Raw genomic sequence first — 11,660 nt, 5'->3', positions numbered from 1 at the left:
TATGACAGTAATTTTGGTGGGAACACAAAATAGATCGCTTATGTAAAAACTCACTTGGCAAATCAGCAAATGCTTGAGCAAGAATCGTAGCAAGTATAAATGCAAGCCTGAGTTTGTAATAAATGTCTCTCATTGCACCTTCCCGAGAGTCCGTGCCTCATTCACTGCACCCTCACTGGCTGTTTGTTGAAACACAAAGCCATGGGCTGATCCCGACTGCCTCTGGGTGACCTCCTGCACCGCAGCATTGCCCTTCCACTGACGTTTCTTCCTCCTGATATCCAGAATGCACCTCCAAGTTGTCCTTTTCAGTCATTTTTTTTTTCCTCTCTCCAGCCTCTTCCCACTACCATGGAAAGCTCAACTATCTCAGAAACTGCTCTGCAGGCAGGGACCCCAATCCGTCAGACTTCTTGTGGTCTTTAGCCTGACCAGAGAGAAGTAACCTCACCATGGACTCCTTATGCACCCACGGATGTGGAGAGACAGAGTGTTTCCCTTGTACACACACGTGCAGGAGTCACTGTGTCTCTCTGACCTCCTGCTGCCACTCCAGGAGGCTGGGAGGCACCTCAGCCCTGCCATTTGTCACCCTTCTCTGCACTTACATGAGATGCCTCATGGCATAAAGAATGGACACGGGATCTTCTGTTCCAGGAAGCACATCCCAGTGCTACATTCAGGTGGTTTCCCAAAGGATGTTACTCTCAACATGAAATCACATCAAGACACTGTCTGTCCCACTGAACTTCATGGAAACCCAAGGAATAGCTGATGGTGTTTCTGCTCACTGGGGTTCATCACCTCAGAAGCACTTTGTGCATTTGTTTACATCTTATCTGTACAATGTAAACATGGACATCTGACCTACTCATTAGTTGTGCTGCCAGGGAGGGACAAAGAACCTCTTCAAGCTGAAGTGAGAAGCCAGTGCTGGAAATGGTGGTTGTGAGAGGCCAGTCCATGACGATTGACCTGCAGCAGGTTCTCTAGGGTGTCCAGTGGACATGGGCACAACCACTCAGTGAGAAAATGATTTACATTACATATGCTATGCAGAAGATATGAGCAGGTTATTGCTTTGGAAAGCAGCCAGTCATCAGCTGCCACACTGAATCCTTGATCTCCTGGTTCCTCATGCTGTAGATGAGGGGGTTCACTGCTGGAGGCACCACTGAGTACAGAACTGACACCACCAGGTCCAGGGATGGGGAGGAGATGGTAGGGGGCTTCAAGTGAGATAATATGACAGTGCTTACAAACAGAGAGACCACGGCCAGGTGAGGGAGGCAGGTGGAAAAGGCTTTGTGCCGACCCTGCTCAGAGGGGATCCTCAGCACGGCCCTGAAGATCTGCACATAGGACACCACAATGAACACAAAACACATAGAAATTATGCAGACACTAACCACAATAAGCCCAAGTTCCCTGAGGTAGGTGTCTGAGCAGGAGAGCTTGAGGATCTGGGGGATTTCACAGAAGAACTGGTCCAGGGCATTGCCCTTGCACAGGGGCAGTGAAAATGTATTGGCCGTGTGCAGCAGAGAATAGAGAAACCCAGTGGCCCAGGCAGCTGCTGCCATGTGGACACAAGCTCTGCTGCCCAGGAGGGTCCCGTAGTGCAGGGGTTTGCAGATGGCAACGTAGTGGTCATAGGACATGATGGTGAGGAGCCAATACTCTGCTGAAGCTAAAAAGACAACCAGAAACACTTGGGCAGCACATCCTGTGTAGGAGATGGCCCGTGTGTTCCAGAAGGAATTGCCCATGGACTTGGGGACAGTGGTTGAGATGTAGCCCAGGTCGAGGAGGGCGAGGTTGAGCAGGAAGAAGTACATGGGGGTGTGGAGGTGCTGGTCCCAGGCTATGGTGGTGATGATGAGGCCGTTGCCCAGGAGGGCAGCCAGGTAGATGCCCAGGAAGAGCCAGAAGTGCAAGAGCTGCAGCTCCCGTGTGTCTGTGAACGGCAGGAGGAGGAACTGGGTGATGGAGCTGCTGTTGGACATTTGCTACCTCCAAGCATAGGGCACTGTTACAGAAGGAAAAGACAGTGAGACGTTAGGGGAGGCTTCTCTGAGCAGAGTCGAAATAATTTCTCATACACCCACCCACTGTTCCACACCCCTTGTCCTTTTCCAGACCTTCCCTCAGCTCGGTGTCTGAGCCCTGTGTGGTGCTGGCTGGAGGTGCAGTGAGGAGCAGGGCCTGTGCCCACTGATGCTGAGGAGTCAGCCCTGCTCTGCAGCAGGGGGCATGGGAATGGGGGGCAGGGGACAGTCCTGGGGTTCAGCTTTGTCACATGAAGCTGCTCCTGGTCCAGAAACACCTGTCAGCATCTGCACTCCCAGGGAAAAGGAAATGAGATGGCAGAAGGCAGTTTGATAGGTTTGGGGTTTTTTACAGCTCCTTCTCCCCTCCCACCCTGGGGAATGTTCTTGGATGTCAGAAACCATCAGCATTTCTGCTGCACTCAGGGGGAACAGAGCGAGTCCTGCGAGACCAGAGGATGCCTGTGGGTCAGTGCAGAGTGAGGACAGCTGGTCTGTCCCTCTGTCTTGCTCCAGCTGCCCTGGGCTGGCACCTTTCTGAGATGGAGGCTGATCACACTCCCATGTTACCCTGAAAAGCCACCAGGCACTGCTGAGAGCAGAGGGATCCACCTCAGACCAAGACAGGTCTCACCCTTTCCTAGGGTCTCAGCACCCAACGTTTAGCCCAGGACACACACAGCTCATTCCCCAGCCCCACAGACTGCATTGCCCACAGCCCACAGGTCAGAGCAAAGCTGGGACACGTGTGCCCATGGACACACCTGCAGGAAAGGACCCACAAGATCAGGCTGTGACTCTGCAGCTGAAACTGCCATCCCCAGAGAGCCTGACAGCAAGAACAAGATCCCAACAGCAGTGACCCAGAGCAGGGGAGCAAGAAGGAAAATGCGGTGAGGGTGGGTGTGAGAGAGGCCAGGGCAGAGGCAGCCGGGCACTCAGACAGCGTCACCCTTCCCCAGCTGTGCAGCCACCTCCCAGACACCAACACTGCCGGGCAGCTGCTCTCAGCCCCTGTGCTCTGCAGAGGAACTGGAGCTCTGGCTGCACAGGAGCTGCTTCATGCCTTGGAGCCCCCGGCCCTGAGGGCAGAGGCTTTGCTGGGTGGGACAGGAGGCCAGGGGGCTGCTCACAGGAGGGATCTGCACTGCAGAGGGTCACAGGGACTTTTCTCTCTTCTCCTTCCCATAACCATTCCGGGTTTGGTTTCCTCTCATTTCTGATCATTTCCCTGCTGCCTGGAGATTCTCCCCTGGACGGTGTTTCCCTGTCCATGTCTCTTCCCTGTCAGTGCTCACAGACCATCCCACCCTCTGTGCCCTCCCCCTGGCCCTACATATCCTGCCTGTTCACAGGGCACTGCCTGGGGGCATCTTCCTGTTTGCAGGCTGGAAAACAGATTACAGATTAAGTGTAAGGTGTCCAGCAAAGGTGATGCTGGTTCTGCATAGGCAGAGGAGAGGCAAGGCATGCCAGGATTGTCTTGAAGACCTACTGCAGTTCATGTGTCTCAAGTATTTGTTTAAAATTAAGAACTGCCTTAATCACCACCCATTCCCCAGAGGAGGAGACTGAAAACTCAGACTCAGGGAGGTTCCTTATCTTTGTAGTACTCTTTGTGTTCTTCTCCTTGAAACCTCCTCTTGTCAATATTCTGGAATGAGCTGGAGCTGTGAGCAGCCCCGACCCACGGAGAACCCAGCAGCAGAAGGACCCTGCCCTGCCGGGGGTCGCTCGTCCCCCCACAGTTTCTCCCCTCAGTGTTGTTGGGATCTCCCGGGCAGGCTGAGCGCTGACCCTGTCAGGCGGCAGAGTCCCTGCCCGGCACAGCCCTGGGGTGCAGGGACCCTGCTCTGCAGGACAGCCCTGGGCACCCCTGCCTGCACATTTACATTTACACCCCACAGCCACCCTGGGGAGAACACAGCATTCACGTCTTGTCACTCTGACAGTGCAGAAGGCAATCCCTGCTCTGCAGCACATCCTCCCCTCTGATCAGAGAATCTCTGAGACCTGTACTTACATCTCTCGCAGGCTCTGCAATGTGACAGCTTTCTGAGATCCTACCATGATTTGCAGATGCAATGCCCTGCAGCCACAGGCTTCATATCTGAGAGGATTTCATTTCCAGTGATCTCTCAGCATCCTCCACCCCAGACTGTGTTTCCCTCTCTGTGCCTGGCTCCTGTGCCCTCGGTGCTGCAGGCAGAGCCCTCAGCCCTGCTGCGTGTGCAGAGGAGCTGCTCCTGGGCAGAGCTGTCTCTCTGCAGCGCTGCCGCTGCCATGAGCTCCCTGTGTCCCAGGAGCCCAGCCCAGCTCAGCAGCACAGGAGCAGCACATGATGTCCCTTTCTCTGTCCCCTCTGGGCTCCTCCAGGTGTCCCTCAGGCTCCAGGGGCACATCCTTTGAGACAGCCTCAAGTAATCAGTAATGTTAGTTGTGTCTGCTCTGCAGAGATACTTCTTGCCAGCATTGTATTCTTGCTAGTAAAAAATAAATTGGTATGAGAATATTCCAGGTGTGGTCTCCCCATGGCAGAGCAGAGGGGCAGGAGAACCTCTCTGACCTACTGACCACCCCCTTCTAACCCACCTCAGGTACCATTGGCTTCCTGGCCACAAGGGCCCAGTGCTGGCTCATGGTCACCCTGCTGTCCCCAGGACCCCCAGGTCCCTTTCCCCTACACTGCTCTCCAACAGGTCCTTCCCCAACTTGAAACTGGAACCTGGGGTTCTTCTTGCCCAGATGTAGGACTCTACACTTGCCCTTGTTCTATTTCATTACATTTTTCCCTGCCCATCTCTCCAGCCTGTCCAGGTCTCTGATGGCAGCACAGCTTCCAGTGTCAGCCACTCCTCCCAGCTTGGTGTCACCAGCAAACTTGCTGACAGTCACTCTAGTCCCTCATCCAAGTCATTGATGAATATATTGAACAGTACTGGCCCCAGCACCGACCCCTGAGGCACTGCACTGGATACTGGCCTCAACTGGACTCTGCCCCATTGACCACGACTCTCTGGCTTCTTCCCTTCAGCCAGTTCGCTGTTCACCTCACTACCCGATCATCCAGACCGCACTCCTTCAGTTTAGCAGCGAGGATGCTGTGGGAGACTGTGTCAAATGCTTTACTGAAGTCAAGGTAGACCACATCCACTGACCCGCCATCATCTATCCACCTCCCTATATCTTCATAAAAGGCTATGAGATTGGTCAAGTGTGTCTTCCCCTTGGTGAAGCCATGTTGACTGCCCCTAATGACACTCTTATCCCTGATATGCCTTGAGGTGGCACCAAGGATCAGTCGTTCCATCAGTTTCCTAGGGATGGAGGTGAGGCTGACCAGCCTATAGCTACCCGGGTCCTAATTCCTCCCTGACGGTTCCCCTGTCCGTCACTACAATGTCCACAACCTTTACGGGTGGTCACAAACAGAATCCACCCTCCAGTAAGTCTCTTTTGTTTTTTTTCATTCTTTCCAAAATATGTTGCGAATTAATATTCGGTGTCTCTGTTCTCATGACTGAAAGTTTCAGAGTTATTTCCTAGAAATCTTTTTTCTCATAATTTTTCTATTCATCTCTATATCTTCAGTTCTTCAATTCAGTTACTTGTGGATAATCTGAGTAGTTCAAGTACACAACATTTTTTATTTCTGCAAAAAATTGGGTTATTATAGTGTTGAGCTTCTTTTGGCCTTGCATCACAGGAAGGAAAGTGAACATTAAAATATAACCTACAATCCAACCATTCTTAAGTGAATTTCATTAAAATAAATGAAATGGTGCTGAAAAGGAAAATTTGACTTCTGAAATGTAAATTGTGTGTCTAAGTTTTCCTTTTTAAAATTTTTTTCTCAATCTCAAAGCTAATGATATTATATATTTCATACCAAATCATATTGATGCCTATTTTCAATAATGTCTGATTGAAAGATAATATGTTTCTAGTTTAATGAGGTTTCTAAAGATCTCCACAATCTTAACCCCTCTCCTGATAATATTTGTATTAATTTAATTTAATTATCTTTTAATATTAGCATATGTGGCAGGATGCAACCCCCCCCCTCTACCCCTCCATCCTTCGGTGTGGAAGGAGTAGACACATCTCCCTCTCTCTCTGCTACAGCTTCTTTTGTTTGGCCTCAGAGCACCCTGGCCAGGGCCACTAAGAGAAGGCAGTGCCGAGGTGCCAGGGAGTCGCTGGGCGCCCGTGGCCAGTGTGGGGGATGTTTGGAGGCTTCAGGGGCACCCACAGCCAGGGTGGGGGTGCAGAGAAGTTTCTGGAATGCCCACAGTCAGATCTGATCAGCCAATAAAAAACGGGACTCTCATCAAGACTCCGCCCATTGTCGCGGGTCTCTCGGAGCATGAGCGAGGTGCTGCTGCCGAGTGCCCCCCCAGGACAGAGGCTCCGCTTGCCTTGCTGCCACAGGTGTGAGTAAAACTTCTCCTCACAGGATTGCGAGTGTATTTACTTTATGCGCACATCTGGACATGTACTTTCCGTGCTCAATATGAGCACGTGTAAAATTAATCCTCGCATAATCGCGGCTGTATTTTACTCTTACCTGGAAACCTCATTCGACGTTTACCATCTTTGGGTTTCTGAGTATATTCTTCACAACTATTTTTTTTTTTTTCCCAAAGGAATGGTCACATGCTTTTTGGTGTCCTGAATTACATTAAAACTCCAGGTAGAAGTCAAAGACTTAGATCCAGTATCCTGGAGCCACTAATTGATGCTGAAAACATTAACATGAGACTGGACTGTGTTCAGGAATTACTCCAGGACGGGGAGCTCTTTTTTGGTCTTTAACTAGGTAGTAGTTTATTTTTAATGCATCCTATTCAATTTATTTTAAGACTTTTTTTTTTTCTAATTTGTGAATGTATGCAATGTGACATAATAGGTTTGAATTTAATGATTTGTCAGGTGACACATAGTGGAAGTAATCTTTATTATAATAGTGATATTTTTCTCAAGTATTTTGCTAAGAAAAGTGAATTTCTGAGATTAAATGGGTAGAAGTCAGCCAATACCTTTTTCAAAGAATTGGAGTTTGTCTCTACCTCTATGACTAGTTGGAAGTATTAGAGTATACATAATGTATACATTAAAAACAAATAAAGGCATCACTGGTGTTATACTTGTTGTGTATGGATATTTTTTCCTGTTGCTTCATAGTGGTCCAGACAAACTAAACAAAATACAATAACAGAGTACGAGTCAGTCCACGGGAAGCTGGATCATGTAATCTTAATCTTTATCACAAGAGATGTATGATTCAATCAAACTAAAAGAATATTGCTGAATTGATATATGTCTACCTGCAAAATAATCACTACATGCTTCGGTATAGTCTGTATAGTTATGACACCATAATTTAGATAGCAGCAATTTTTAACCTGTTTTTTTTTTCCCTGGTAAATAATTTGTGAAGATGGTAGAATGAAAGAAAAAGATTAGCAAAAGTTCAATTTCCGTTCAATTTCCATTCAATTTCTGATCTGTTTACTTTTGTTTTACAGTTATCTCAAAATTCCTGGATACAGAACAACTACTTTCCATTTTGGCGCAAGTTCCAAAGCAGGATATAGTATGTTTTGAAATGAACCTTAGATGATCAGTTACCTCCAAGACGCTTGTCTTGGAGCAGGAACCTGATAGTCCTGGGGAATCAGTGCAAATGCATGGAAAATAAGCCCTACTGAAATCCAAAAATCATGGTGTATATAGAAATCAAACTTAACTTCTCTTCTGACAAACTGCTGATGGGCAGAGAGGAAGATCTGGAAAGTCCTGCGTTTGTCACCAGAGCGGCAGAAGGTGTCACGAGTGGTGGCAGCTGCTCCCAAAGCTGCTTACAGACCTTTTTTGTGTAGCCAGTTCCATTTCTGAAGTTGTTCACAGCCTAGAGGCAGAAAAACCATTTATGGAAAGGTAACGTTACAGAATATATTCCAGAAACTTCAGCAGATCTCCACACAAAAGCCTCTGAGGAGTCAAATTACTTGTGCGTTCCTGCAAATGCCATCAAACCTAAAATAAATCAACATACAGAGATAGGAACATGTCACATTAAACATGGATGTTAAGGATTGGTATTTAATCCTTTATTTAGTACTTTGGTACTTAAAGTCCTTCAGTGTTAACGCTGAATTTGAATGTGAAGCGATCACGCTAAACAAAACTGTGACCCGAATTGGACAAATTGCCTCTAAATTTAGAGTTGTGACCTTCTGGAACAACAGATAATGTGTTTGAACAGGAAATTCCAAGTGTTTTTAGCCAAACTAAGGACGTTTTGTAGGTTCTAATCAATTATAAGAACACTTAGATGATTGATGGGTAAATATAGTCTGGAATGAAGAGCATGAAACTCTAAATGTTCAATAGTGTAAAAAATTTCTCATACGCAACAAATAGCTATAGAGTTTTGATATTTTGTTCTTACAACATTTGAAGATGTAGACTGGACTGTGTCCTGGTGTTCTAATTAGTCTCATTAGATGAGGCTGTGTCTGGATGTTTTGACCAGTCTTTTTTCCACCTTCTCATCCAGTGAGAAGTCACCAACCTCAAGGTTAATGAATAAAACACATCTCAAAAACCATGAGTAGGTAGGTTTGAGTTCTGGAGGCCTGAACCAACCCTCTCAGGGAGAAGAATGTGGATTAAATTATATTTATTTCTTGAAATTCTTTTCTGATAGTTTAAATGATATTTCCTTCTTATATTTCTACCTTCAGAAGAGCAGGTGTGATGCTGGCATTAGCAAACACATTCATCGCAATAACTGTTTCCACAGCAGGGAATAATGATGGCATCAGTTGTTATGTTTTTACAAATGAGACATAACAACTCCTCGCGAACAGGGTTGTGGTTTGAGGAGGAGGAGGGCGGTTCCAGTGATAAAAATGGAGGTTTTTTCCTTCTTCCCTCTCCCTGGAGTGGGAGATGGAAAATCAAAAAGTTGAAGATGGGCAAAGGAAAGCTTCTCCAAGCTTTGGGTTTCATCAAAGGGAGATAATAGATGGAATTTTCAGGTTATGAGACAGCGACAACGCTTCTTCCCCCATAACTACAGGTGCTGCGCAACTTGCTGGCATTGCCGCTAACACACTCACATGTGGTTTCTCCCGTTGCCTTTTGGGTCAGTCCAATTAATTCTGTACTTACGTGTTAATAATTGGTATTGCGTACTTTCCGGTGTTTGTCAGCATCGCACCCCTTGTACTGGGATCTTTCAGCTCCATCAGGAAATTTCTGGGAATTCCTGTGCTCTTTTTACTCCTGGGAACAGGCTCAAAAGTTTTGTCCTGTTACAAACAGAAAGGCAGACATCTCTCATCTGAAGACCCACACTTGAAATGACATTTCAGTGATGATTTCAACTAGCAAAAGCTTTTAATCTTCTCCTTTTGCCAAGCATAAGGGCTGCATGAATATTCAACAAAAGACTTGTGTAACAAAAACACACAAATATCCAACAGGTGGGGTCAACAGAAACATCTCGGTTTTGTACGGAATCCTAAAAACTGCAAAATGTCATTAAAAAGAGTTCAAAACAAAACAATTTCCAGTAATACTGAAGTAGATAAACAGGCATGAAGGATCACAGAGCATGATCTACAGCCATATTTATTGTCTATTACCTAGGAAAAAAGAAAACATTACATTAAGAATTCCAGGTTGTCCCTCCCTGAACATCTGGGTCCATTGGGGCACTCCCAAGGTAGTTCAGGGAGGGACCCAGGAGTTCGGGAGGGACCCCAAACCCTGAACCCCCACAGAGCCCCATACGTTACTCATAGTGCCCTGTAAGTGACTCTTAGCCACCCCCAAGTGCCCCGGAAGTGGCTCATAGAGCCCCATAAGTGACCCATAGAGCTCCACAAGTGACACATGGAGCCCCATAAGTGACTCTTATCGACCCATAAGTGCCTTTTAGTGACCCCCAAGTGCCCCCTAGCGACCCACAAGTTCCCCCTTCTTGCCCCATAAGTGCCCCATAGTGCCCCATAAGTGACTCATAGAGACTGGGTCCCGCCCTGAACTCCTGAGTCCCTGGGGCACTCCTGGGTCCCTCCCGAACTCCTGGATCTCTCCTGAACTCCTGGGTCCCTTGCCGCACTCCTGGGGCCCTCCTGAACTTCTGGGTCCCCCCAAACTCCTGGGTCCCTTGAGGCACTCCTGGGTCCCTTCCGAAATCCTGGGTTGCTTTGCAATATTGCTGGACAACCTCTGCATTTTACCCCAAGAGAAACAATTCTTCATAGGATAATATTAAAGTGGAATATTAAATATTACGTGTTTGGAACTCAAAACTTTCGGCTCTGTTTGTACCTCTGTAACTAATCCCATTTTCTTCTGAGCTATGTGTAGAAAAATCTGTATTATACAGTATTTTTAAGCTCTAGATAATTTGATGGAGAAGATCTCCAGTGTCCATTTAATTGAGAAAGATGGAAATTATTTGGACCTTCAAGCACCAATCATTCAGATCAACCACTCCTGGTTTTGTTTTTATATGCATTTATACGCTTTCATCCCCAAATCAGCCAACTATGTTCAACTTTTTATTTAACGGTTCTTTCATATACACATTATTTTTTTCAATGGTGATGTAACGCAGGTCAACAACTATGAAATATTTAATTCATCAGAATAATCCAGGAGTTTGGTAGTGACCCAGGAGTGCCCCAAGGGAACCAGGAGTTCAGGAGGGAACAAGGAATTTGGGAGAGGGAGGTTTAAATTGAGCATGGTGTGTAGGAAAAAGGGTGAGATTATGTTTTTACATACTGCTTTTGATGTTCCGCTCATGGGCTCCTTTTGACAAAGGTTCTATGTTGGTTGGGTGTGGCAGCCGAGCACCCCCTAGGGGAGGGAGAGCCTTTCAGCCTCAGGCCTGTCACTGCCTGCTGTCCCTCCTGTCACCAGGGAGGCCTCTGAAAAGTTTCCAAAACATCAGGTGTGAACAGATGTGAATCTGAATCTGTGACTCTGTGACTCTGTGACTGTGTCTCTGTGACTCTGTGACCCTGTGACTGACTGTGAGTCTGTCACAGTGACTGCATGAATTTGTGACTCTGTGACTCTGTAACTGTGACTCTGATACAGCTGTGACTCTGTGAGTCTCTAACTGTGACTGTGACTCTGTGACGATGTGACACTGTGACTCTGAGACTCTGTGACTGTGAGTCTGTCTGCAACTCTGCGATGATGTGAATGTGATTCTGTGAGTCTTTGACTCTGTGACTGTCACTACGACTCTATTACTCTGATTCTGTGACTCTGTTTGTGACCCTCTAACTGGGACTGTGACCCTGTGACTGTGACTCTGTGACTCTGTCTCTGTGATTGTGACTCTGTGACTCTCAGATTGTGACTGCGAATCTGTGACTGTGACTAACTGTAACTCTGACTCGGTTACATCTGTGACTCTTTGACATATATGACTGTGACTCTGTGACTGTAACTCTGTGACTCTTTGACTGTGACTCTGACTGTGACACTTACTCTGTATCTCTGTGACTGCGACTATGTGACATCTGTGACTCTGTGATTATGTGACTCTGTGACTGTGACCGTGATTTGGTGACTCTGTGA

General features: G+C 47.1%; 1 protein-coding gene across 1 annotated transcript; it reads right to left on the bottom strand.

The window, feature by feature from the left end:
- Positions 1-428: 428 nt before the first annotated feature.
- On the bottom strand, positions 429-2,401 carry LOC135575542 (olfactory receptor 14A16-like). The gene has a single exon (XM_065031665.1). The coding sequence runs from the start codon at positions 2,004-2,006 to the stop codon at positions 1,074-1,076; it is 933 nt and encodes a 310-aa protein (XP_064887737.1). The 5' UTR covers positions 2,007-2,401; the 3' UTR covers positions 429-1,073.
- Between the last annotated feature and the right edge of the window lie 9,259 nt (positions 2,402-11,660).

This window comes from Columba livia, chromosome 16, assembly GCF_036013475.1.
Source record: "Columba livia isolate bColLiv1 breed racing homer chromosome 16, bColLiv1.pat.W.v2, whole genome shotgun sequence".
NCBI lineage: Eukaryota > Metazoa > Chordata > Aves > Columbiformes > Columbidae > Columba > Columba livia.
The sequence above is the reverse complement of the archived record's forward strand: the minus strand, read 5'-3'. Positions and strand labels throughout refer to the sequence as shown.

What these genes read in the sequence shown, in the direction of transcription:
- LOC135575542 (XM_065031665.1), bottom strand. Translation starts at nt 2,006, where the DNA reads ATGTCCAACAGCAGCTCCATCACCCAGTTCCTCCTCCTGCCGTTCACA.